The sequence below is a fragment of the Dermacentor silvarum genome, chromosome 2 (genome assembly GCF_013339745.2).
Source record: "Dermacentor silvarum isolate Dsil-2018 chromosome 2, BIME_Dsil_1.4, whole genome shotgun sequence".
NCBI classification, from domain to species: Eukaryota; Metazoa; Arthropoda; class Arachnida; order Ixodida; family Ixodidae; genus Dermacentor; species Dermacentor silvarum.
This window is the reverse complement of record NC_051155.1, coordinates 44,603,101-44,630,262: the sequence shown is the minus strand read 5'-3', so window position 1 is coordinate 44,630,262 and position 27,162 is coordinate 44,603,101. Positions and strand designations below refer to the sequence as shown.

Here is a 27,162-nt window from a genome sequence, read left to right as displayed (position 1 = left end):
ATCGTGTTCCCGCGCCTGCCCAATGAACGCGTCATTGACAAAGTGAAAGCAGGATCCCCAGATTATCTGTCGAGCCTTACGCCATTGCAGATTCCATCACAGTAAACTAAACGAAAAGGAGAGAAACGTGCCAATAAGCGCGGCAGGCTGCGATACCTTATATATTGGTGTAGCGATCCCGCGTAGTCTTCTAGCGCGTCCGAAGTGCGGCCTCGCTTAGTCTGTAGAGTATTTGGCCGTACGATCGGCTCAGCTTGTCGCAGTCGCCGTTGCCTTGCATATCGTTCTTGTCTCCAGAAGACGTGACCATAGAATAACATATACAAGGATAGCAGAGGACACTTCCATAGGCCCCTGCGGCTGATGATGATGATGATGATGATGATTTATTGGCATCCCCTTTGAAACGGGGCGGCGACAAATAGTCACATAGCCTGCTTGATTTATTCAGGTATACTATACATGTTCTTTATCTAGCATTTTTGTATACCTCTCATTATTATTTTTATTTTTCAAAAATTTTCCTTGCAGCGGTGCCTCTGATTTTAAGAGATCAGGTCGTACCCATCTTTTCCCTGCTTTTTTCCCACCAGTACTCTAATCATCTCTTGCTTATCTCTACGGCTGATCTGTTGATTTTCCTTCCACTTTAAACTCAAGCTCTTCTGGGAGTTGCACGTTACTTACGGTTCCCGCTGGGTGGATCCCGTTGCATTCTATTAGGATGTGCTGAGTGGTCTCTGGATCTTTACTGCAGCATACACATGTCTCATCTAGTTCCGAATATTTGCTCCGGTATGTTTTGGTCCTTAGGCAACCGGCTCGAGCCTCAAATAGCAAGGCACTGCCCTTTGTGTTATCGTACAGATTTTCCCTTCTAATTTCTTTCTTCTCATTCTTGTAAATCTCCATTGTCCATTTTTGTTTAGATTCTTTGCATCCAATTCACGGTCTCTATTTCTCTCACTTTCTTTCTGATGACTCCTGGTTGTCTATTTGCAGTTTCGATTATCCTGTACTTCGTTGCCAAATTCCTTGACCTCTTCCTCAATTCTGTGTCCACGCTTTTCATGTAGAGATACTTGTGCACTTTAGCCGCCCATTTATTTTCATACGTTCCTGGGCCTTTCTTCAAAACTAATTTTGCTCTGTACTTCTCTAACTTCAAAAGAAGTCCAACCCATGTCACCCTGCACTGCCTCATTTGTGGTATTACCGTGGGCTCCCAAAGCCAACCGCCCTACTGATCTCTGGTTAACTTCCAAACCCGACAAGATATCCGATTTTAAGCATAGAATGGCATTTGCGAATGTTAGCGCTGGCACCATTACTTCTTTCCCGATTCCACGCACCATGCACCTCATACTTACTGTGGCCCCACAGTGCTCTGTGTTTTATTATTGTTGCATTCCGCTTCCCCTTTATTTTCAGATTGTCTTGGTGGTTGCTTGAGTAATTCTTTCATTCGTTTATGTGTACGCCTAGGTACTTATATTGCTTCACTATGGATATTATACTTGCTGTTTAATTGACACCACGATTTGGTGGCTGATTTGGGTTCGCAGCGCACCTAGCGGGTGTGTGGAATCTACATAGACTCAGAGATTGGGACCACAGGAAACCCAATCTCGAAGGCTATCTTCTGGCGATTAGAAAAATTGCACGGCCTCCAAGATTGATTTCGTGCGAGTGCTCGTCCCGGAGCCTATATTTTGATTTTTTAACGTGTTGCTTGCAGGCATCGAGCAGCTTCGTGCAAGCTGTACCGCCAGAGCAGTAAGCACACGATGCCACTGTGTTTTTATGCAGACATTTTAAATAAACATGACAAGTTTTCAAAGAGACGAAACTTTATTTTCCAGTCATTTTCTCAGTAAGCACATGCACACTTTTTTTCGCAACGTTCGATGAACGCAAGCACAAAAAGATGGGTGCACTGCACAATGCAAGACATGCCAATACAGCTTCCTTATGTATAGAATAAATTTCGCGAAAGGAACAGGCGATGTTATGAAAAACCCCACAAAACAGTAAGACTGCAGAAGAAAGCATTAGCATTAAAGAAGAAAACAACGCTCGTTTTTTGAAGCATAACCTTTTTTATTAAGTGGTAGTTTCGGGCTGCATAGCAAACAAGGAATGAAGGCTGCTCACTGCAGTTGTCAGCCAACCACGCTCTATCCTTGTCCTGCCGTTGTTACGGCACCACGCAACATAGCAGTAATTCCCGTAGTACTTGACTCCTGACCGCATGACCTGAAAAAAAAAGTGTTAGTTATGCCTTCTTTTCCGCCCTCGCACAATTTTTCTACTACGCAATTCACATTGCCCTTTCGCGAAAAGCCTCACGTGCAATTGCCGCAGCTAAAGAAAAAGCAACTTTCGGTGTCATACATGCGCCACTGAGGCAGGCGTGTTTATTCAGAATACATCGTAGCCACAGCTTACAAACATTCTTCTCAATTCGCAAATTCTGCCTAATTACGCTCGAAACAAAGGCTTCGAGCAATCTGCGCAAACCACGAATAACGATCCGAAGCATAACTGCATTCATCCACACAATTGCACACACATGCATTGAATTCGGACTACGTGTACCGGAGTGTGCAGACTCACTTTCTCGCGCCAGAAAACGATTTTCTCGCAAACGTGCTGCGCAGCATTCCAAATTCCTGTTTCTTACTTAATGTGAAGCAATCCACGAACATCATGCGCGAAGTGAAGAACACAAAAAAGCTCTCCGCGCCGAACAACACAATGCGACAAATGTCAACCTTTGGCTGATGTGACTAATACATAAGTAATTTGCTAAGTAATGAAGGGAAAAAAGAACGCAATGAAGGCGTTCTTACCAAGCAGCAGCCAAGCAGACAGACGTTCAGGCAGACGAACCCAGCGATGACCACGGAGACGTTATCGCACATCTTTTATAGCCTCGCCTTGCCTGATCACACCATGGCCGGTATTTTGTAGCGATGCGTGTGCTTTATTCTGTACTAGTCTTATCATCCACCGCTCACGGGGAGCTCTAGAAACGGTCTGGCGCCTTGCGACGCCGGTTTGATCTGCGCACTGGAATTGCCAGAGGCCCAGCATTGGCAGTATCCGCATCATGCTCTTCCGGGACTCCAGTGTTTGCAGCTCCTGTTTCGTGCTCTTCGATTGCTGAGGGAATGGGGCTGGTGTCCGAAAAGTCTGCCAGAAAGTCTGCATTTTCGTTTGTTGGGGCCAACACTTCTTTTCCTTCGGTGCCTTCCTCGTCCAACGATGTTGGTAGGTGACCATCCGAGCGGTGCCTTAGCTGATCTTCATGACGCTCACATAGTTCACCATCTTCCGTCTTGACCGTGCTCAGGCGGGATCCCCTGGTATTCTGTATCACTGCGCGTCTCCAGCTGGCGCCTGCCCCATAGTTCTTGCACCATACGGGTTCTCCGGGCGAATGTCTGCGGGGAAGTGCACCTGCGGCAGAAAAAGGTCATGACACCACATTATCCAACAGCGAACGTGGTTCAAAACCCAGAAGCATGAAGCCTGGTGTCTTTCTGTTTCGGAGTGGGCTGCGCCGATAATGCAGTAGCCATCGGGCCTGGCGTCTTTCGAGGGTATACCATGCACGTTTTTGCGCAGCCCTTCTTTAACAGTGCGCACTGCCCTCTCAGCCAGTTCGTTGGATTGCGGATGATATGGAGGGGATCGTAGGTGTAGGATGCCATTATCTTCCATGAATTGGCGGAACTGTCTACTTGTAAACTGGGGTCCATTGTCGGACACAACTGTTCGTGGCAACCCAAATCTGCTGAAAATGCCCCGCAAGGCTTCGACAGTGTTATTTGCGCTGGTTATTTTCAGTGAAACAACCTCGATCCATTTGGTATGTGAATCCACTACAATCATCAACATCCGCCCTTCGAAATCAACGTGAATTCTTGACCATTGTTCAAATGTGTCCGGCCACGGCACCGGCTCTTGCGCGCGTGGCATGCTGCAGTTTTGCTGACATACTGAACATGCGTGCACAATAATCTGGATATCCTTGTCAAGTCCGGGATACCAGAAAAGTGCCCGAGCCAGATTTTTCATCGCAGTCATGCCTTGATGGGTATCGTGCAGCAGCTGCAGCATTGATTTCCGAGCGGCGGCGGGTATCACGGCCCGATGGCCCCAGTAAAGGATACTGTGGCTGCACGTCAGCTCGTCTTTCTTCTGGAACAAAGGCCGCAATGCTTCTTGTGCTACCGACAATTTTCTTGGCCAGCCTTCCTGAACATAACGCAAGACCGGCCTGAGCATGCCATCACGTGCCGTCATTTCGGCCAAATTGTGCGCAGACACAAGTCCGGAGTCCAGGTGGTCTGCCAACAGCACATGCTCTCGTTCGTCTTTCAGCATTGACTTCACTGTCTTGTCATCATGTGGCACTTGCGCGGGAAGAGGGCTCAAAGGGTCGGCCACAATTATGTCCTTTCCTGGTTTGTACTGAATCGAGTACTTGTAACCACCGAGTAATAAAGTCCAACGCTGTATCCTTGCTGCTGCCAAGGGTGGTCTTGGTTTATCGGGACTAAAAAGGCGCATCAGCGGCTTATGATCCGTGACCAATGTAAAATTGTTTCCCAGCAAATACTCCGCAGAACTTCGTCATGCCGAATACCATCGCTAAGGCTTCGCGCTCAACCAGGGGCTCTATTCTGGACACGCATGGCGGCTGCACGGCCGCCATTATCCGCCATCTTGACTGTCTTATTGGCTGCCCAGAGGTCACGTGTTTTGAAATTTGCGCCGGGAAACGTAAGTTTTGCCAAATGCAATTTTGCGTTTTCGTCAGAATGACGAAACGTGACGTGGAGCTGCAAATTTTATCGACTAATACTGTTTTGTGGTCCTTGGCACCTATATTGCGATTTTAGCGCTTTAAAAAGAAAGTGGACGGTAGCGTGCAGAAGCTAGTGCAATGCATCTGCAATTTCGCGAATATGTGGTGGCGTTCCAAGATAGCCGGCATGTCAGCTTGTTCATTGGCTGAAGTAATATACCGTGAGGAGCGTCACAGGAAGGGCCATTTCGTAAACGTCAATTTGACGTTGCGTGACGTTGCGCTCGGCCGTCATTGCAGAGATTTTCCGCCATAATTTGTGGTGCAACGAGCCGCGCGAATTATGGTAATGAGCGGCCATATGCAACGGCAGTGGAGAGGCATGCGTATCGCCGCATTTTCCCTGTCCATTTGGGGCCATAAAAACATTTTATTCACAACGCGTGCTCATAGCATTTGCATCACTCTCGGGTGGTGTTGGCATTTGTGTTTTGCACCATCATTTTTATTAAAAACACGTTTATTTGAAATAATATTGGTTGAAACTAGCAAATTTTCTGCGAATTTTTACACTTTTCACTGTTGCGTTTGTATTGTAATCAATATTAATGACTTTTTGCGTCATCAAAGACTATGACAACGGTGACTTTTTAATTTATAAAAAGAAACGTTCAGATAGAATCACACTTGTCTAGAGCAGTAGAGCGGCCGCCTGCGGACTGCAGAAGCGCCGCTTACCGGCAGTCGCTGGGTTCGAGATATGTTGGATTCAAGCGCCAAAAGCCTGCATACGGCATGGCTTCTCGCGGCCATTTCTGTTATCGGCCTGTAGATTTTTTCACGAACGTGGGTGGGCGAGATCTGCGCTTATTCGCTGCCTGCTTCGTCGCGTACAGCCGCCGCCGCTGCTGATAACATAGCAAAAAATGCGTTTTACTTCGCGTCAATCGTCGTTTGCGTCTATCACTTCATGTGCCAATTGGCGTTAACGTCACCATTCACCGAGACGCCGATGAATCATTGCCATTTTTTATCTTGAATCATGTGTAGCTCTCAGAGCCAGTGCATGCATACCGTTGCACATCCACGCTTATCACGGACAGCGGTCGTTCCACAAGCGAGAGCAAGCAAAAAACAAAAAAAGGAGAAGAAAAAAAAAGTAAGATAACTGACTATCTCTTATGATCAAATTTACAGGCTGACATCGCAGATAGGCCGCAAGTGCACATGCCGTGTGCAGGCTTTTGGCGCTTGCATCCAACATATCTCGAACTCAGCGACTGCCGGTACGCGGCGCTGTTGCAGCCCGCAGCCTAAAGCCCCTATATTTATAAAAGTAGCGCCATTCTTAGATCTTGCCGCCACCGCGCTCACCCCGGCGCTTCCTCCTCGCCCTCTCTTAGCCGCCTCCTGTCGCCCCAGCCTCCTCCGCTCCCCCATTGGCCAATCCGTGTCACGTGGAAGTTCGCGTCGCCGCTTTTGTATATTTTTTTCTTTCCAGCGCGCTCCGACTGCCATTCTCGGGCCTGTGCGACGAAAGTGCTGTACGCACAAACGGATCAAACGTGTTAGGGACAAGAACTTCGTTGTGATGGCATGCTGCTGCGCCTTAAGTTGCCGCAACCGACAAGGCGAGGGCAAAAGGCTTTTTTTGTTTACCATCCGGCGTGCGCAAACGCTTGCTGCACACTTGATATTTGCGCCGTCTCGCATCGTCGCGTTGCTACTTCCAACACGGCATTATTAAGACCAGTTACTGACTGACGAAGCAAAATCGCGCCTCAAAAACGTCTCCGCAGGGCGCGATCGAAGTTTTCCTCGGATTTCCTCTGGTAGCGCGTTAGCTGTCGTCTGCCACGGCAGGCCCGACGCAGGCGGCGCCACTGTCGATATCGCGCCTCAATCGCGCTGGTCGCGCCGAGCGCGATAGTGGAACGGAGGAGGAGGGAAGTGGATGGCGCTACTTTTATAAATATAGGGGCTTTACCGCCGCCGGCCGCTCGACTGCTCTAGACAAGTGTGATTCTATCTGTACGGAAGACGGCGCCTTGAAGTTCCCTCTCGCTGTGCGAGTAAGCAGCGAAGTGCACAAGAGATGGCAGTGCCGCCGCTTGCGTCGCTCAAGCGGATATCTGTGGCGAGCGCAACGCTATCGATGATATTCGGCCGCTTCTCAGCCAGACGAGTCGAGCTGAGTCACTTGCGGTTCACGAGATAGTGATAACGCGTCCTAGAGCGTGCGCTGATCATCACTGGCAGGTCGCGTATGTTGTCTCAAGGTAGAAAGCAAGCACGTGGGCGCCAATATACGATGACTCATTCAGTTTCCCGAGGACACGCATCCTAGCTAATGAAGCAGACGACAGCCTGCGTGCATGCCGACGACGGAAGCGAGAAACGATTTTGATGGAATAATCGTACGCTTTGAGCTAGCTGCTTTATTTTTACTGGGGAGGAAAACATTTTTCTTTATCAACCACGCTAGGTTCATTGCCTACATTACAGTTTCTTAGGCGAAACGTCAAATTTGCGTCACGTTACGAAAGCAAATCGGGGCTATCGGCGCCATTTTGTAAGCGTCGCCCCTATGTCACGCCTCGAAAAAAATCGCGGAATGTCCAGAATAGCGGCTCAGAGCGTAATTTCGCTCAGCTGAAGAGAGGGTGCGAGATCGAAACCCGATTGGTTGGTTTACGCCGTCCACTCTGTGGCACAAGACTGCCCCGACGCCGCATGAGGATGCGTCCGTTTCCAAGATGAGTGGTTTGGTTGGGTCATAGTGGGTCAAAACCTTCACCTCCTTTATCAACCGCTTCACTGCCTCGTATGCCTCCTCTTGCTTAGCTTCCCATTGCCAAGGACGTCTTGACAACTCGTATAGCAGCGCAAGTACTGTAGCCAAGTTCCCCAAGAATGCGTTGTAATACGTAACCAGACCTAGTAGAGCGCGTAGTTCTGTCACACCCGTAGGTCGAGGCATTCGTAAGAGCGCGTCGATGTTTTCTGTCTTTGGCCTCAGGCCTTTTGCGCTAATGCGATGACCAAGGAATTCCACCTCCGGCTGGCGAAATCTGCATTTGAGCGGGTGCAGTTTAACACCGGCTTCCCTGAACCGCTGGAACACCTTGCGCAACGTGTCAGAATTTCCTCTTTTCTCGGCGACCACCACATCGTCCAGATATACTTACCCGGTAGACCTTGCAATATAGTTGCCATTCGCGTCTGAAAAACCGCTGGTGCCGACGCAACCCCGAACGGCAGCCGGTTGAAGCAACGCAACCCTTTTGGCGTGTTTACCACAAGCAGCTTCCTTGTCGCGTCATATATCGGTAGCTGATTGTATGCATCCTTCAAATCTATTGTACTGAATACTTCCCCTCCGTTGCGCTTCGCAAATATATCCCTTATCTTTGGCAGCGGATATTGTTCCGTGGCATGCTGTATTGACGGTCGTTCTAAAATCGCTACACAAGCGGATGGAACCGTCCTTCTTGACGACGGGAACGAGTGGCGCCGCCCACTCGGCACTGGCGACCTGTGTCAATATGCCCGTGTCAACCACCCTTCCGTTTCTTCATTTACAGGTTCTCGTAGCGCGTACGGTACAGAACGGGCCTTACAGAATCGCGGTACGGTTCCTTCGCGCAACTGTAAATGAAAATGAAGCCCCTTGATTAATCCTAGCCCTGGAGAAAACAGATCGGCATATTCTGCCCTCAGCGTGGCAGCAATATAATTTTCGTCAGCAGCGAGCGGCTTACCGTCGTTGACGTCCACGTTGAGCACTGGGTCCAGTCAGCTGAAATGCTTGAATTATGTCTCGCCCACAGAGGTTTGGACCTGAGCAGCCGAGCACCACTAGCGTCGCGTTGACGGTTTTTCCAGCGTAGGTGACAGGAACTTCCAGCTGTCCTTTCACAGGTAGTCTACCGAGGAAGCAACTCAGTTGAAACGACGACTTTTCGAGCATGGGCCAACGGTGACGGTGCTGGGCGTAAGTTGGCCATGTCACTATTGACACTGGTGACCCGGTGTCCACTTGCATCTTCACGGGCACCCCTTTCCACTGTAGCGTTCGCCATATAGGCCCGACCAGTCCTCTCGACGACTCACGGAGGTGTAACAGGAACTGTCCGTAGTCCTCGCTTACGGAGGCTGACTCCTCACAATGAGCTACATTTTCTTGGCGTGGCTTGGATTTGCACATTGCAGCCAGGTGTCCCCTCCTCCGACAAGAGAAACACTCAGCGCGGCGGTACCTGCATTTGGCGGTCTTGTGGCAGTCACTACCAGGCCCCGGAAACTCCGCTGGTTTTTTGTCCACGCGAATTGCAGCGCCATCCATGAGATGGATGCGATACCAAAATCGCTTTTCCTTTTTTTTTTCTTGTCAACCCTCTCTCAACTTTGTCGTTTCTCTCTCGCCTTCAACTGCGGCGGCGCGACCCACGCTCGTCGCCGGCTGAGCCGTAGCGCTGAGCCGTGCTCCCTCAAGGGCTGCAGAAGATAGCGCCAACCTTTCCCTTTCCTCACGAACCACTTACTACGCCGGCTGTGCTGATAACGGCCAAAACGGCAGAATTTTTTTTCTGGCATTATACGGTCAGTTTTTCGCCTTCCGCGCTAGCAGTGTGGTCCGTCTAGTAACCTACCGTTGCACGTTTGTCGGCATTTTTTTTTTCGCCATGTCTCGCAGCTGTCGCTCTTCGTGTGTGGTTCAGTGGTGTACGAACACATCAAGACGAAGTGAGCCATGCGACGTGAAATTCTACCGCATCCCTAAAGACAACAGGTGAGCACAGTGCTGTTTACTTCCCGGTTTTTATTTGTGATAGTAATTATGGGCAGTCGTACATGGCTGTCCGGTGGTGAGGCAGCAGTTGGCTGATTTGAAATCACCACAACGATGCAGTAAATCGTTACGCCAACGAGCAGCGAACATAAATCTCCTGATAAATATAGTACCACCTGTGCGCATTGCAAGCAACACGTGTGTAGGTGTGCGCTTTGCACTCATTTCTAGCTAATTGGTTGCCATTGTTTAAAAATGCGTTTCTAAGAATTAAGGTTGACATATCACAACTAGTATTCTGCCGCGACGCGAAACGAGCTCATTTTTGTATGTTCCAACAGCGATGTTATAATTTATGATCTTCACTGTTCTTCAGGATGGAAACGTTTGTAACCTACGCTAGAACGATAGACCTTATGGGTTTGCCCAGAGACAAGGTCAACAACCGCAGAATATGTTAGGCGCACTTCACGGAGGTGGATTTTATGGTCCGAGCGAGTAGCAGGCCATGAGAAGCTATTCTGCGCATTGGCCATTAGATCAGTTACGATAAATGTTTTTTACATGTGCGTACATGAAACACCATCCGCGTTTTCTTCCATTCTATAGTGTGTTGCACTGTCTGCTCCATTTCTGGTTTTCGCAAACGAACACAATAAAGTGAGTCCAAAGAACTGTTGTGTTGTAAGTGGAATTATTTTTTAAATATAATTTGTGCACATGCTTGTTTGATTGTAATAATGAACGGGACTGCGTGCATGAAAACGCAGAAGTATTCACTGCGCACATGCACGAATGGCACGGCCGGACAGGAGAGGAGCGCGGAGCGCGCGCTCGGTCCGGCGGTGCGTCTGATAACCATGCAGGAAGGAAAAAACTAGGAGGGAGCGTCACGTGACAATCTTGAAGCCTAGTGATAAAAAATTTAGAGGAATGGGGTGATGGGAAATAGGCCCTCACGTGATAGGCAAGCGGTAGATTTTACTCGGCTCGCTTCGGTGGCTTTGGTTTCGTCTGCTGCGGGGGTTTCGGTATATGCGCACATACTCGGCGTGGCAAACGCGCGCCGAGGTTAGTGAAAGAATTCGAGTGTGTGAAGCAGTTGAGTCTCGCCGCTTAATTAGCAGACAGGCGCCAAGGCTGTTGCGAACGAAGGCGTCGGTTAACCGGCATTGCGCCCAACAACCCGGGAGGACCACCTCAAGGACGACTGGTTGCGTTTCGGTGTGCTTTCAGGGAAACGAGGGAACCTTTCGCCCTGCAAACGTGTGAAGGCAACCAAGCCGCCCTTCCGACGACGATTCGTTGCGTTTGACGACGTCTTCTGGGAAACAATGATGCCTTTCGCCCCCGCAAAATGTGCACGCGATTAAGCGAGCGTACGGGGTCCGAAGCGACTGTCCCTACGGGAAAAAAATGCGTCCCCTCTTGTGCCCAAGGATGGACTGGCGAGCCGGAGACTCCGAACATATTTAGGGCCGTGCCGGCCCATAGTTAAGGTAGCGCAGTCGACACTGTTGCTCGAGATCTGCTCTAAGTCTTCGGCCTCTTAGCATACCGGCGAGAACTCCCGTCAGCAGTAGGCGCACGTGCGTGATGAAGTGTTTTGTGCCAGGATGCCCTAATCGAACAGAAAATCGGCGCGATGGCCTGTCCTTCCATAGGTAAGCACAATGAACGTTTCTTTTATTTATGAAAATGGAACTGCAATAATCGCGATTGATAGTGACTACGTGCTCGTGTAAATAATAACTGACGAAATAGTGGTGCAATACTATTCAAGCCATTTTTTGTCCAACATTGTCATCATTCCCACTAAACATTAAACATTTATTTCTATTTAAAGTACTTTTATCAGCTAACGTACACTCCTAAAAAGGTACGATATGAAACTATTTATTGTCGAAGAATTACATTTCCTGCAATAAAAATTATTATTGACAGAATTTTGTATGTATTTATTGTGGCTGAAAACAATCAAAATTGCAATAAAACTAATTAATTGAAGAAACCATGAAAGATTAGTCTTCACATAACATACCAAGATTTGCAATAGTCGCCAAGAACAATAATTTTGTAGATAATATTCTGCTCGTAGTAACTCGGCTTGCGAGTGCAAAGTTCAAACATCATGTTGCAAAGTTCAATCACTCCCCATGTTGAGGCTAAATATCATTTTCTTTTTTTTAGAAGATATGATGTTGGTTGACATATTTTAAACAACAGGTAAATGACAGATAAGATGAAATAACACAGTTTTACTTTAAATTACAGGAGTGAACCTCATTTTCATTCATTTATTAGTAGTACCCTGAAGGCATTACAGAGGGGGCATTACGTTACATTATGTATGTGTTACAGCTATATCTTTGATATTTTTGTGTCAAACATGCACTGCAAAGTTACTGCAGCTCCATTTTCCCCGAGATTCAATTAGCTGTATGTGTATTTTACAAGCACACTTAGATCAAAGATAGTTTTCTACACAAGGGGATGCGGTGTGTAGGGAAAGCATGCACAGATCATGCGAGGTCTTTTCCATGACTCTGCAAAGGTTGCGTAAATGCATTCCACAGCAAATGTTATTGTTGGACCTTAAAAATATCTGGTGGGTTATTCTTTAACTGCAGACGCTTGCAAAGAACGATGCCACAGCAATGAGCCAACCTTAAAGTGAAGCAGCTACATCCACGGGAACATAACAGCATCAAATTGAGCCAGTAAGTTGATGCACAGCTGTACGCAGCCATAATGCATGTTTCCAGTTTGATCATACCTTTTTCATGACTGTGCTAGATGTCCCCCACCATTCCTGAAGTGAAATATGCTTTTCTTATATTCAGGCAGGTCTCTCTCAAGCCACAATGGATATGGACATCATCTGAGGGCTTGTCTGATTGATGTGCTAGCAGAGGGTACTGCTACATCTGCTAGCGCGTCCTTGACTGATTCAGGCATCGCTGATGAGCCTTCCGAAATCCAGCATGTCCTGGCATGTTTGATTGTCGTAATGATCACAGAGCTTGCTTAAGACATTTTCTCACATGTGTGCCTTGGTTCATTCATGTTCTGATCTGCTTTGCAAAAATCTGGTGTTTCCCTGTAATATATATTTTGGATTTCACCTTTAAAGTAATTATTTAAGTTTCAAAAATGCATATGAGACTGTCATACAGCTTTTGGTAAGATTTTTTTGACAGATTTAAAAGATATATTAGTAATGCTCAGAATGAAGAGAAAGATAGAACTGTTCAACCTATCATTGGCTACATTACAGCCCTTTTTTGACACAGGTGACAAGCATACTGCGTTAAAATTTCATTGTTAACACTGGAAAAAGCAAGTGCTAATGAATTAAAGCTATATATGCTACATCATAATCTCATTTTAGTCAATCTAGGATAAGTACACGATAAGAAAAATAAAACAAACTGCAGCAAAGCATTGTTACGTAAGATGAAGAACCACTTTTTTTTCAGTAAAGTTGGAATAAGGAAAACACACTCCTTCTCTGAATTATACTTCAGCCATGTCCTCTCATTACACACATAATTAACACCCTTGCTAGGCTCCAACATTTACAACAGTAATAAAATTTATAACATGCCAACTGTGCTGGTAAGCTTCATCAACATTTTTGGGGACAGTAGATAAAAAAATACAGTATATAGCCACAGCCACTGATCTCCCTAACAATGTCCTGCTTGCTGGTCATTATTGTGCGTAAATTTTAAATGACGCCAATGGTGTCGCTATTAGTCCCGGGCTTTAGCTTCAACTGTGCAGCTGGCGTTTTGTTTGCACGGTCAGCAATTTCAAGTTATGTTGCAGTAAGCAGTCCCTCCTCATTGCACTGGTGTATTTTGTCCAGTCTCCCAGTCCAAGGCCCCCCAGGACGCTCAAGGGTGAAGCTTCTGCAGCACTGCCTACACACAACCCAGCGACACCTCGAACAGCAAGGCATACTATGGTGAGGATAATACTCGACCACTACAATTTTTACATACTTGTTTCCGTAGGTAGTTGCAAGTGAAGTGGCATATATTTTCGTGGCAACTGTTTAATAGCTCAAGCATAATAAATGTCACTCAGTGAACTGCACTTAGGACACTAACATTTATGATCATGGCAACCATCTAATTAAATACTGAAACATTCATATTCGTCCGCAGCAGTATGAGTTTCCTCAGGGTTTGCATTAAACACCAATTATCGGCCAATAATCCTTTTTAAATTTTTCTTTTCCATTCAAATGACACAATAACTAGAAGACCAACAGGTTTTTCACAATTTTCTATGCTCTTTATATTGTTACAGGGAGAAAATATATGTATTTACAATATATACAGAGGGTTGTAGCTTTCTGGCCAGGGTGACACCATCTGCCGAGCTCCGAGACACAGCCTCTTCTTCCCCAACAAACGTCATTTTGTCCACAGCGGTACAAACTCGTACGTGACATGAACCCCCCGGCGGCAGAAGCATCGTCGCGATGCTTCTTAGGGTGTCAAAGCCGCGTGCGAGTTATAGGGCTTCAGTCGCGAAACGTGCACGATATCAGTTATTGGGGTGGTAGAAGGCTTCAAAGTCACAGGTGAGATCTCATATGTGAGGCTGGTGACTTGGCGAAGAACTCGGTATGGCCCGATGTATTGTGGCAGCAGTTTTTCGCAAAGGCCGACGCGACGGGCAGGGTATCCAAAGCAGAACAAGGGACCCAGGGCTGAAATGAGCGTCCCGACGACGACTATCGTAACGGCGCTTCTGGATAGTCTGAGATGCCAGAAGACGGTCACGGGCAATACGACGTGCTGCGGCCTTACGAAAGGTAAGGTGCAGTCCCAATCCCGGTGATCATCACACACGGTACATGGAGAGCATGTCCGTAAGTGTACGGTTGAGACGCTCGGCAAGTCCGTTTGTCTGTGGGTGGTAAGCCGTCGTGAACTTGTGGGACGTTGAGCAAGAGCGAAGAAGGTCGTCGACAACCTTGGAAAGAAAACAGGGGCCTCTATCGGTGAGTAGCTGACGTGGGGCACCATGATGTAGGATCACTTCATGGAGGAGAAACTCAGCCACATCAGTTGCGCAGCTTGTAGAGAGGGCCCGCGTTATGGCATAACGCGTGGTATAGTCCGTCGCAACAGCCACCCACTTGTTGCCCGAGGATGAGGTAGGAAATGGGCCAAGGAGGTCCAGGCCGACGCGGAAAAATGGCTCACTGGGGATATCTATAGGCTGAAGGTGGCCAGCGGGAGACAATGGAGGCTTCTTGCGGCGTTTGCAAAGTTTGCAGGCAGCGACGTAGCTTCGAACAGAGCGATATAGCCCAGGCCAGAAAAATCGTCTGCGCACACGGTCGTATGTATGGGAGACACCCAAATGACCAGCGGTAGGCGCATCGTGTAACTGCGAGAGAATTGTCGAGCGCAGATGCTGGGGAACGACGAGGAGCAGTTCAGCACCATGAGGATTCATATTGCGTCGATATAAGGTCCCGTCCTGGAGAACAAACATACGGAGAGAAGCGTCCTGTTGCTCCGAGGTAATGCGTTCGATGATGGATCGCGAATATGGGTCACGACGCTGCTCGTCGGCGATGCGTGAGAAGTCGGAGATCGACAAAACGCAGGTGTCTGTATCGGTTGCGATGCCATCGGGTGGGTCGACAGGGTAGCGGGAGAGGCAGTCGGCGTCCTTATGTAACCGCCCAGATTTGTAGGACACGGAAAACGTGTACTCTTGCAGGCGTAAAGCCCGGCGGCCAAGACGGCCTGTCGGGTCTCTGAGTGAGGATAGCCAACATAAGGCATGATGATCTGTCACGACGGTGAAATGTCGACCGAACACGTAAGGGCGGAACTTAGCAATGGACCAAACAAGGGCCAAGCATTCACGTTCTGTTATCGAGTAGTTTCGCTCTCGTGCATAAAGAAGACGGCTAGCATACGCGATCACGCGATTGGTGTCCCGCTGTCATTGGGACAAGATAGCGCCAATGCCATGGCCACTTGCATCAGTGCGAACTTCTGTGTAGGCATGCGGATCAAAATGACCCAACACGGGTAGATTGGTAAGGCGACTGATAAGCGTTGAAAATGCTTCAGCCTGGTCGGGTCCCCAACGAAAAGTGGTGTCCTTTTTCAGAAGGTCTGTGAGAGGGCGTGCGATTTCGGCAAAGTTCTGGATAAATCGCCGAAAATAGGAACACAGCCCTAGAAAACTGCGGAAATCGGTAGGAGAACGCGGAAGGGCAAACTCCCCAACGGCACGAACTTTGTCAGGATCAGGCTGGACGCCAGAAGCGTCAACCAAGTGACCAAGTACTCGTATTTGGCCGCGGCCGAAATGGCATTTTGCAGAACTGAGCTGTAGGCCGGCACGTCGAAAAACATCAAGGATAGCTGAGAGTCGGCGAAGGTGGCTCTCAAACGTCGGTGAAAAAACTATGACGTCATCAAGGTAGCAGAGGCATGTGGTCCATTTGAATCCGCGCAGAAGAGAGTCCATCATGCGCTCGACGGTAGCAGGGGCATTACACAGTCCGAAAGGCATCACTTTAAGTTCGTAGAGACCATCTGGGGTGATGAAGGCGGTCTTTTCGCGATCTCGTTCATCCACTGCGATTTGCCAGTAGCCGGAGCGCAAATCAATTGATGAAAAATAACTGGCACCCTGTAAGCAGTCCAGCGCGTCATCAATACGCGGAAGCGGATACACGTCCTTTTTCGTAATCTTATTCAGGTGACGGTAATCAATACAAAATCTCCAGGTATTGTCCTTCTTTTTAACCAAAACGACAGGTGACGAACACAGACTGCAGGAAGGCTCGATAATATCTTTGGAGTGCATTTTGTCCACCTCCGTTTGGATCACCTGGCGTTCAGCCGCTGACACACGGTAGGGCCTCCGGTGTATAGGAGGAGCGTCACCAGTGAGGATGGGATGGGTGACGACACGGGTGCGACCTAGCGGGCGATTTCCAAAATCAAAGATGTCTTCATAGGAAATCAGAATACGGCGAAGGGCGTCGGCGTAAGCAGGCCGTAGGTCAGTAGCTATCATGGGCGTAAACTTGTCGTTGCGTGAAGTAGGAGGGTCAGAAGCTGCAGCAGTGTCGAATCGTGGTTCGGGCGTAAGAGCAGCTACTCAACACTCTTCCAAAGGGGACAGCAAAGCGAGAGATACACCCTCAGGAAGCACTTGCAGACATGAACCAAAGTTCAGAAGGGGAAGCCACGCTCGATTGTTAACAAGAGTGATAATGGAGCTGGGTAGTGCGATTTGGCGTGCCAGGAGAACGTCGCAAAGTGGGGACACCACGTAAGGACCATCTCGAAGTGGAGGAGAAGGCGACATGAGGACGTAGGTCGCAGCATCAGGTTGCAGGCGAACAAATTCAGCAGAACGAAGTCGGGACTTGTGGTCTTCGGTCGGGTCGGCAAAGTAATGGGGCAGTTCAAGGCGAAGGGTGCCGGTTGCACAGTCAATAAGTGCTGAATGAGCAGTCAGGAAGTCGATTCCGAGAATCACTTCGTGGGGACACTCGGCCAGTACAGTGAAGGGGACTAACACAGGACGACCGGCAATGGTAACACGGGCGGCGCACATTCCCATCACGTTTGTTGTACTGCCATTAGCCACTCGGACGGCAGGCGACTCGGCAGGTGTTAGGATTTTACGGAGACGGCTACGAAGATCTGATCGCATAACCGACACCTGAGCGCCAGTATCGATGAGGGCTTGAGCGGGTAAATCATCAACAAAAATTTCAACAAGGTTCGGTCGAGAAGCAGGGGTCAGCAGAGGTTTTGCAGTCCGAGTCGTCAACGCAGCCTCACCTCCGGGGGCTGCATTGCTTAGTTTCCCGAGATGCCGCCCGCGTAGGACGGGGACGAGGGACGTCGAGGTGTAGGCGAGCGGGACTGACGGCGTTGCGGCGAGGGCGAGCGGTTAGTGGTGTTTTCCCGAGAGGGAAGGCCGGCATGTTATGATGCAGAAAGGGGCGACAGAGACCGAGGGTCTCGGTCGAAGCGGCGATCAGCGTATGGTCGAGGCGAGGAGTACCAGCGGCTACTACAGCAGTCGCGGGAGATGTGACCGACCCAGGAGCAAGCAAAGCAAATCGGCCTGTCATCCGGTGTTCGCCACTCAGATGGGTTCCGATATCGACACTGGAACGACTGGCGAGGTGCAGCAGAGGCAATGACAGGAGTGGTAGGGGTGGGACGTGGGCGGACAGCAGACTGGATGTCCATGTTGGCAATTTCTTGGCGGACAACAGCTTGAATGAGCGAGATGGTCATGTTGTCGTGCGTATGGGGACAGTGAGAACTTGGAGCCATAGCCTCAAGTTCGCGGCGGATGACCTGTGTCAAGCTTGGCGTGGTAGGCGGATGTGATGCCGGAGGGTCGTTGCAGGAGGAAGTGGCAGCCGTATTGGGAAGTCGGTCGAAGCGTTCTGCGATGCGTTTGCTCTTCGCTTGCTCAAAATTCCGGCATACCTTTATACTGGATTCAACCGTTGAGCAGTTCCTGCAAAGCAGGAGGTTGAACGCATCGTCTGCGATGCCCTTCAAGATGTGTCCAACCCTATCTGCCTCTAGCATGCCCGCGTCCGCTTTACGGCAGAGAGCCAGAACGTCTTGAATATACGCGACGTACGATTCGGTTGGTGTCTGGACACGAGACGCTAGCTCTTGCTTGGGCTCCATTTGACGTCCCACAGGCCTTCCGAAAAGATCGCGTAGCTTTTCCTTGCAGGAGTCCCAGCTTGTAATTTCGGTTTCATGCGTCTCGAACCATACCTTCGCGGTTCCTCCCAAGTAAAAGATCAGGTTGGCCAGCAAGTTTGTGGCATTCCACTTGTTGTGCTTACCGACGCGCTCATACGACGTCAGCCAGTCTTCGACGTCGACCTTGCCAGTGCCAGTGAAGATTCTCGGGTGACGTAGCTGGGTTAGTACCACTTCCGCCGGTGTCTCAGCGGCGGAGTCAGCGTCAGCGTCGGAGGCAGCGTCAGTAGCCATAACAGCGGAACCGATGTGACGCCCGCTGCGAAGATCCAGGGCCGGATTGTGGCGAGATTACCCCGCACCTCCACCAAAATGTTACGGGGAGAAAATATATGTATTTACAATATATACAGAGGGTTGTAGCTCTCTGGCCAGGGTGTGACACCATCTACCGAGCTCCGAGACACTTCAGCCTCTTCTTCCCCAACCAACGTCATTTTGTCCACAGCGGTACAAACTCGTACGTGACAATATGTTCGATCGGTCACAATGAGCCGTGATATACGAGCTCAGTATATTTTGCCCACTCAAACTAAAAGGCTTCTGAAAACATCTCTCATTGAACTATGCTACATTGGCCTCTTCTGTGTTAGTTGTTTTGTACTTCTACCTTTCCTGCCTGGGCCCAGATGGGCCTGCAATATTTGGCAAATAAATAAACAAACAAAATTAAGTGGCACTAGCAAGCTCGTGTGGATGGCAGTATTATGCCCCCCCCCCAGTTTTTAAGTTCACAAAAGTGTAAATGAAAACCGTCGTGAGCAATGTAATGACCTAAAATTAAGCATTATATTCTTCATAGCTTGCACAAGAGTGTATGCCACAACAATTAACTTGTTCTGCGTACGTGCTTTGTGTCATGTTGGTCGCTCATGCACCTGTTACAGCGCGTGATATTTTGCAGCCACTGCCAGCAGAAGACGCACCTCAAAAGGCCTTTCTCAGGCATGAAGTATGGCGTTACACAATTACAAACTGCGACCAAGAAGATGAAGACTCTACGGTAATCCCATCAACAGCTTTTTCAAAAGGTTGCTCATCTCGAAAATGTCATAGAAGATTTATCTGACAATCGCATTCTAGGAAATGAGGATGTCGCCATATTGCAGAGTCTTGGTGGGGCAAAAAAAAGACTTGCTCATGCGTCAACTGCCACATTAGTCTGGTGCCAGCAATGTCACCCGCTTATTCGGCAGAGCTCAGGCCATTTGCAATGACTTTGCATTTTTATTCCCCTAGAGCATACAGATATGTACGAGCTGTTTTCAACACATGCCTCCCGCATCCAAAGACACTGTGTAAATGATATCAACCCATTGATAGGGCTGCTGACTTTTCAAAAGAGGCAATGACTGCTTTGGCTATCAAGGTAAAGCACGGCTCTCCACATTATGCAATGTGGTTGTGGATGAGATGGGCATTCAGAGAAGTAGCGTGGGATGGGAAAAGCTTTCATGGATATGCTGACATGGGCATTGATGTCAATGATGACAGCTTTCCAGTTGCCAAAGATAAATTTGTTTTAATGCTTGTTGCAATCAATGGCAGATGGAAGCTGCCACTTGGCTACTTTCTAGTTCATGGCCTTGGTGATGAGCAGAGGCGCAATTTAGTGCTGCAAGCTGCTAGCTTCACTCACGAAAAAGGTGCACACATTGTGAGTTTGACCTGCGATGGCGCTGCAGCGAATTTGTCATTGCTGCGCAGCCTTGGCTGCAAGATGGACCTGACTGAGCTGGATGCTTCTTTTCCACATCCAGTGACAAAAAAAGCTTTTCTTTGCCATGTTGGATCCCTGTCACATGTTGAAGCTACTGCGGCACACCCTGTTTGATAAAAAGGCTATTGTGATACGAACAAACAGTTCATATTGTTGAAACACATTGATGAGCTGCATGAAGTCCAGTACACAGAGGGCCTACATTTGGCAAACAAACTTAGACAAGTACATATTACCTGGAAAAACCAGCCCATGAAAGTCTCATTGTTGGCTCAAACATTTAGTCAATCGGTAGCAGATGTTCTTAGTGACTGCAGAGCTCAAAAAAATTCAAAAATTTTCAAATTTCTTGCCAACAGAAAAGTTTATCAGACATGTCAACAACGCATTTCACATTTTAAATTCAAGACATCCAAGGCAAGAAGAATAGAAAGGACCGCTGTGTCCTGAAAATGTGGCTCCTGTCACTGCGTATGTCAAAGAACTTATGGCCTACTTTTGCTCGCTTAGGGAGTCTGCAGCTGGTAAACTAATGACAGAGACCAACCAAAAGACAGGCTTCATTCGTTTGTGGTGTGCTTAGACAACCGTCTATACAACCACTTGGTTACAGAAAATGGCCTATTGGCATATCTTCCGACCTCCAAGTTCAGTCAAGACCACCTTGAGTTACTTTTTTGCTGCATTAAAATCATTTGGGGGCTGCAATGACAACCCAACAGCAAAGAAGTTTGCAGCAGCATTGAAGAGTCTGATAGTTCGTATGGACGTCAAGGACATGATGGCGGAAATTGCTTTCTATTGGAACACATTGAAATTCTGTTTGTACGCTCTTCTGAAAAAACAATACTCCATCGATGTAATTAACCTCACTGCCCCTCAGAGAAGCCCTGCAGCCATTGAACCACTCACAGAAGCAATTTTACAGGATCATGGTTACTCTGCTGACCCAGGCAGGGTGTCTGAGTTTGGGTGTCTGCGACTCGCAGTACAGGAAGAATGCTACACAAGTTTTCTCGTGGGTGAATTATGTTCATGATGGCCCACATAATTAATTCCTTTATCCATCAACTTCAGCTGTCCCGCCAGGTTTTATGTTAAGGTATTTGTTTTTTGAGTTACTTTGTAAAGTGCATATATTGTTCAAGAGCGTTGTATGCAGATGTCAAACTTTTGCAGAGGGAAAATGTGATACCTTATTGTAAATTCTGCAAGTACATGTTTGTTGTCTTGCTGAACGCTGTAGCTTGAATCACCTGCATGCAAATTATTCTTAAACAATTGTTCTGTTCAGCCCAAGCTAAACAGTGTGGACAATGACAGCAGGTTAGCTGGCCTACCTTTCACTAGAGCAAACGGTGCGATGACATGGACATGCTGTGAATGCTCTCAATGGATTATGTGTCAGCTAGGTATTTCGCTTGAGGATGACAATGTTTTTTAATGTTTATCCTGTATGTCTTTTACCTGACCTTTGTGGAAATTTGCCACTGCCACCTGGAATACCGTTGGTGTTACTATTTTTTAAATAATTTATTGTGCTCACTCTGTTCACTTGCTTTACAGTAGCCTTTTATGATGCCAGATTCACTGTAACCACAAAAATTTGGTGTATACAACTCAATGAGTGTTTTAAATACCGTGAAATATTCATTTGAGGTTCACAACGTAATAGAGCTGTTGCGTCCTAATTTTGCGGTGTGTTGGCTCAGCTTCGACGGTGCTAACTTTTTTGTAGGTATGTGGTACAACATAAGATTTGTTGTACATTTTACTTGCAGCAAAATGCATTGTATTTTAATGTTGACATATTTACTTTGTGGGTCTGACCTCGCATCAATTGTTTCAACTTTGACTTTGTGAACTACCACTTTTTTAAAAATTTCTGCATATGTATTGCTTACTTTTCTGACAAGCACAATCACCGAAGCCTTTCGATATTTGTGAGGACAGCGCAGATATAAATATTATACAATTATAGCCCTGTATTGAAGGCGTTGCATACAAGGCATTGTAAGTGAAACTGCAGCTACATTCAAGGACAGCTGATCGCATTGACCAGTTTTATTAAAGGTATCAATACTACGTGTGATATAGTTTACTTTGTATAACATTATTATACAAATACCCTGTGGCATACAAGTATGCTAATACTGATACCGAAGAGCAGTGGCACAATAAGTTTTCCTACTTGCTGTTTATAATTTTCTTTTGTGTATTATCGTTGCAATGTACTTCATTTAAATTATAAATGTGGCTTCCTTCTGTATTTGTGTGAAATCTACTGGCTCCTATAGGTGCAATAAACACTGAATAAAGAATGAAACAATTAATGTTGTCATAAAAATGCGCTTTCCACAGTACAAGTACACCAGCAACACAATGAATCCATAAGTGCAAATGAATGCTGCCATTCTTCCCTTGCCGCTATGTATTCAGTTTTCATGCCGTTTCACACTAGCAGAGGAAGAAGGGTCCCCCTGGCAGTGTTTGATTCCAGGCCATAATTATGCTGTGGGGCTATACTCGCATTCGGAAACAGCTGAATAAACTCTAGATAATGCACAAATTCCGTCCATTTCCTTTATTATATAACGAAAATGGATCCCTGAGGAGCGTCTCAACAGCGTCATCGCACCACACAATCATGAAAAATAGTACACGTAAATCGGAATAAACGGCGATCACTTCGGCGTTTAGAATGCAGGCTAATGCTATTTATTTCTCTCAAAATGAAACACGCCCACCAGAGCCTTTTATAAAGCGAAAATACGACAAAAAGTGTCCTTCAAAACATCTCGTTTCTTCCTAGGTGCAAGACAGCGTGACAAAAATTATTTCTCTCAAAATAAAACACGCACACCAGCCTTTTATTAAGCGAAAATGCGACAGAAAAAAAGTGTCCCTCAAACCATCTCGTTTCTTTCTAGGTGCAAGACAGCGGGACGAAAAATTAGCAAGATAATACGCACCAAAGCTTAAGGTGCACAACGGCTGATTTGACGAAACTTGAGTACGTAGGAAACATAGACCACACTCGGGCGTCTGGACGGGTTTCGAGCCGCGAGCGCTGGCAACTCCACTAACCGCGGTGGTAAGCGCAAGTGACGCCTTGAAAATTTTCTGTCTTCATGAGTCAGACGCCCCAGTCTTGCTCCACGTTTCAAGGCATCGCATTTGAAGCGAAGAACGACGCGCGCAGTAGCAGAAATCCACCACCCGCATACGGGCCTCCAAGCCTGTGACGGCAGGCGCCACTAAAAGTTACCACGTAGCAAACAATCACGAATGTTCCGGCAACCTTATGGGCCTATTCTGCCCCAAAAGTAGAGTGTACTAGACAATGAAGGAGGTTGGCTTGCCGAGGCTAGCGGAATCACGTGACGCTCCCTCCTAGTATTTTTTTACCTCCATGCTGATAACGCCCGCGCAAAAAAAAAAAAAAGCGCGCCGCGGACAGCTAAAGAAATAAAAAATGTCACAGTTTCGCCCTATGGGCGTAAGTAGACCGACATGAAGAGAGACTCGATGACCACGAGAAGGCGCGTGTGAAACGGCTGGTGTTGATGAGAAGCGCTTCCCGTGGGCAGCGCGTGCGAAGGGACACACCTGTAGCGCTGCACTGCCGATCCGGGCAGCATTGCATGTGTAGCGTGCGTTGGAAAATGTGGCCCGACTATTACTAACTGAATGAACAAGCGTGGTGTGAGCGCGCACAAGCAAACACGAATGGATCACACTGAATGACTGCAGACAACGACTGTCAAAACGCTGGCAGCAAGCATACGCCGCAGCGGGCGAAGGTACGTGCGGTCTATCGCTCCAACGGAAACTGAGCGGCGAATGCACGGCGCATAAAGGTCAGAGCCGTGTGGCGATAAGAGACGGTGCGCACAAGCGACGAGCGCGGTTGTTGGCAGAGTAGAAGTGCGCCCCCCCCCCCCGCTCCCTCCGGCGCTGGCTTCCTGCTTCCTTGCTTGCGCGTGGGAGATGAGTGCGTTCGCTCTCCGTGATAGCGCGCGTCCCCGCACGCTTCCGCTCGGGCATACGGCGCGCGGCGAAGATTTTATCTATAGAGAACCTCACGGCGACGGCGACGACGGCGACGGCCGAAATCCGGTTGAAGTGTCCATATAATTGCTATCGCAATAAAAATTGCGCCGCTGTTCTTTCTTTTTTTTTCTTTTTTTCGCCACCGTAGTACCGTCATCCATCAGCTAGGGCCTAACTGAACTGCGCCTTGGCGCTAGCGTCGACTGAGCGTCTGCTATAAAAGAACCAATGGGAGGAGGAGGAGGAGGAGGAGGAGGAATAAACATTTATTGCGGAACCAGCACTTATTGCGGAAGATGGCCGGGCCTAAGCCTCCCATGAGGGGACGTCGAGGGCTTGCCTCGCCGCCGCCTCACGGGCGTGCTGGGTCGCCCAGGTTTGGTCGTCGAGGGCGGAGCTCCGCAGAGCCTCACGCAACCTCGACGAGAGGGTCGTGGTGTTAATGTGTGTGTACTGTGCTGGGCACTCCCACAGCATATGCGGAAGCGTAGCCGGGTGAGTGCCACAGCACCAGCAGTTGGGGGTATTGTTAATTTTAAGGGAATATAAGGTGGAGGCGGGCGGGTGAAGGGTACGTATTTGTAGCAGACGCAGGGTGGTAGCCTGCTCCCGGCTGAACTTGGGGTGAGGTGGGGGGAAGGTTCGGCGACTAAGGTAAAATGCTTTAACGAGATCGTTATAAGTAGTCAGACTATCCCTGGTGTCCAACTCGTCTCCAGTGTTTCTCGGCGCGGTTGACTAGTCCTCGCGCAATGGAGTGGGTGACCTCATTGAGGTTGGGGAGGTGTGGGTGGACAGTGCCCGCGTGGGCCGGGATCCATGTCAGGGAGATCATGCTTTCTTTAGAGTGTAGTGCCTGGCGGAGGATACGAAGAGCTTGATGAGAAATACGGCCTTTGCTGAAGTTAGTGACGGCTGAGCGAGAGTCACACACGATGGTGTGACAGGTGGGATCTAGAGTGGCCAGGGCGATGGCCAATTCTTCAGCCGTTTCGGCAGTGGGGGTAATGACGCTGGAGGCGTGGTGTAGGACTCCATCGCGTGTGGCGACGGCCACAAATCGTGTGCCATGAGAATATTGGGCTGCATCAACAAATGTAACGCCCGGTACACGAGCAAAAGCTTTTATTATTGCTCCGGCCCGAGCTTGGCGCCGGGCCCTGTTATATTCAGGGTGCATATTTCTAGGAATAGGGTCTGTGTGGATCCAGCTACGGATGTCAGTCGGGATCGATTGTTTCAGGCCCTGCTGCTGATGGTAAGTAAAGCCAAGCGTAGATAGAATAAAGCGTCCCGTTTCAGTAAGGGTGAGCCGTTCAAGCTGAGAGCGTTGTTGTGCTTCAATGAGTTCGGCAAGGGTGTTGTAACCTCCTAGTTGGTTGAAGAGCTCAGTACTGGTGTAATGCGGGAGGCCAAGTGCTTGCTTGTAGACCCCTCGTATGAGGGTGTCGAGCTTGTTTTGTTCAGCCCGGTACCAGTTGAGGTACGCAGCAACGTAGGTGATGTGGCATATTACAAAGGACTGCACGAGGCCGAGAAGAATGGGAGGTATAGGAAGATTCACCCGCCTGTCACTACCACAGCAAAGGCAGCCGGTCTGGTGCTCGTTGCTGGACTGAGCCATCCAGCTTGGCTGCGGCCTTCTGACATACTTCTGCCGCTCTTGCTTTGTTCGTACTGCGCGGACGCCCTCTGTGATTGGTCCATCTCCCATCTGTTGTACGTTGCGTGCCGCCATCTCAGCAGCTATCGCCGCATCCTCTGCTTCCTGCAGCGTGAGCGTGTGCCTTGCTAGCAGATTACGACGCACTCCCGCATCCCGTATATATACCGCAAACAAGCCTGTCGCGCAGCATCCTATCTAGGCGCACAACACCCTGCCAAGAGATCTATCGTCTTGGTACTAAGGGCGGCAACAAGTAAGGCCCGACGCTTCTTCGGATCGACAATCTCATGGACTTCGAAGAAAGCTTCTAATCGCACCTGATATGCTTCCCACTTGTCGTCCCCTTCGTCAAAAATAGGAGGCCCGGCATGCGTTGCCATGCTTTACCCTGGCCGCGGGTGTTAATCACCTCGTCGCCACTGAAGTAACAGACGCCGAAACAGGAATGAACACAGGTTTATTGAGTTAGACGTTAAGTAGTCAACTGTGGCGTGACGTCATGTCACTCAGTCATCCACGCATGCGCTCGTGGCATTCGCTGATATACAATTACCATGCTGCAAATCATGAGTGCAAAAACCGGTTAGCTCGCTATGTTTGCGCTGTACAATATATTTTATATCTGCCGCGTGACTGGTGAATAACATCTGCTAAATATAACTATTACAATTAGTGTGAAACAAGCTCGAACGATTGGCACGGTCACGCAGCGGCCGAGTTCACAGGTGTAGTCTGCCATTGAATGCGGTGCATGGAATGCATGCCGCGCACTTATCATGAACATTAAGCTTGAACAGTCCACCATTGCTTGCATAGCGGCAAGCAGCAGTACGTCGGCGCGTCGAATTTCATCGACGGAACGCTGGAGAAACAGCTCCGGCACACTTAAGCACGCGGTGGAGCAGGTGACTAGCAACTAGATCCTGCTCGTGCCTCTCCCTCAATATGGCGGTCAAAAACCAGCGTCGCCTGGCTACATCACAGCGTTATCCGTAATAGCTGCCTCTTTCAGTCGCCTGTACCTGGCCTTTCAAATCTCCACGCTTGCCAGTGCAGTTGCAATCGATTAAACGTGAGAGCCCCTTCCCTTTTCCATCTACGAAGCATCACGAAGGCCCTTGAGAATCACTTTAGCTCGAACTTGCCACATCGAATGGCGGTGCCGATGCTGCCCAACGTACCGGAAGAGGAAGATGGAAGGAATAGAGCTTCCATGCGCACCACCATCGTAAGCGTGACAGCGAGAAATTTACAACTTTCTTCGTCCGCAGTGCTTTGTCGCCAGTAATTAGAAAGCGAAGAAGGGTGGCGTTCCCAAAC

The 27,162-nt window shown here is 48.5% G+C and overlaps 1 protein-coding gene across 1 annotated transcript; it reads right to left on the bottom strand.

Annotated features, from left to right (window-relative positions):
- Positions 1-3,183: 3,183 nt before the first annotated feature.
- Positions 3,184-9,074, bottom strand: LOC125943625 (uncharacterized). The gene is made up of 2 exons (XM_049663082.1): positions 8,578-9,074; positions 3,184-3,462 (listed from the first exon to the last, which is right to left on the bottom strand). The coding sequence occupies exons 1-2, from the start codon at positions 9,021-9,023 to the stop codon at positions 3,327-3,329; spliced, it is 582 nt and encodes a 193-aa protein (XP_049519039.1). The 5' UTR covers positions 9,024-9,074; the 3' UTR covers positions 3,184-3,326.
- Between the last annotated feature and the right edge of the window lie 18,088 nt (positions 9,075-27,162).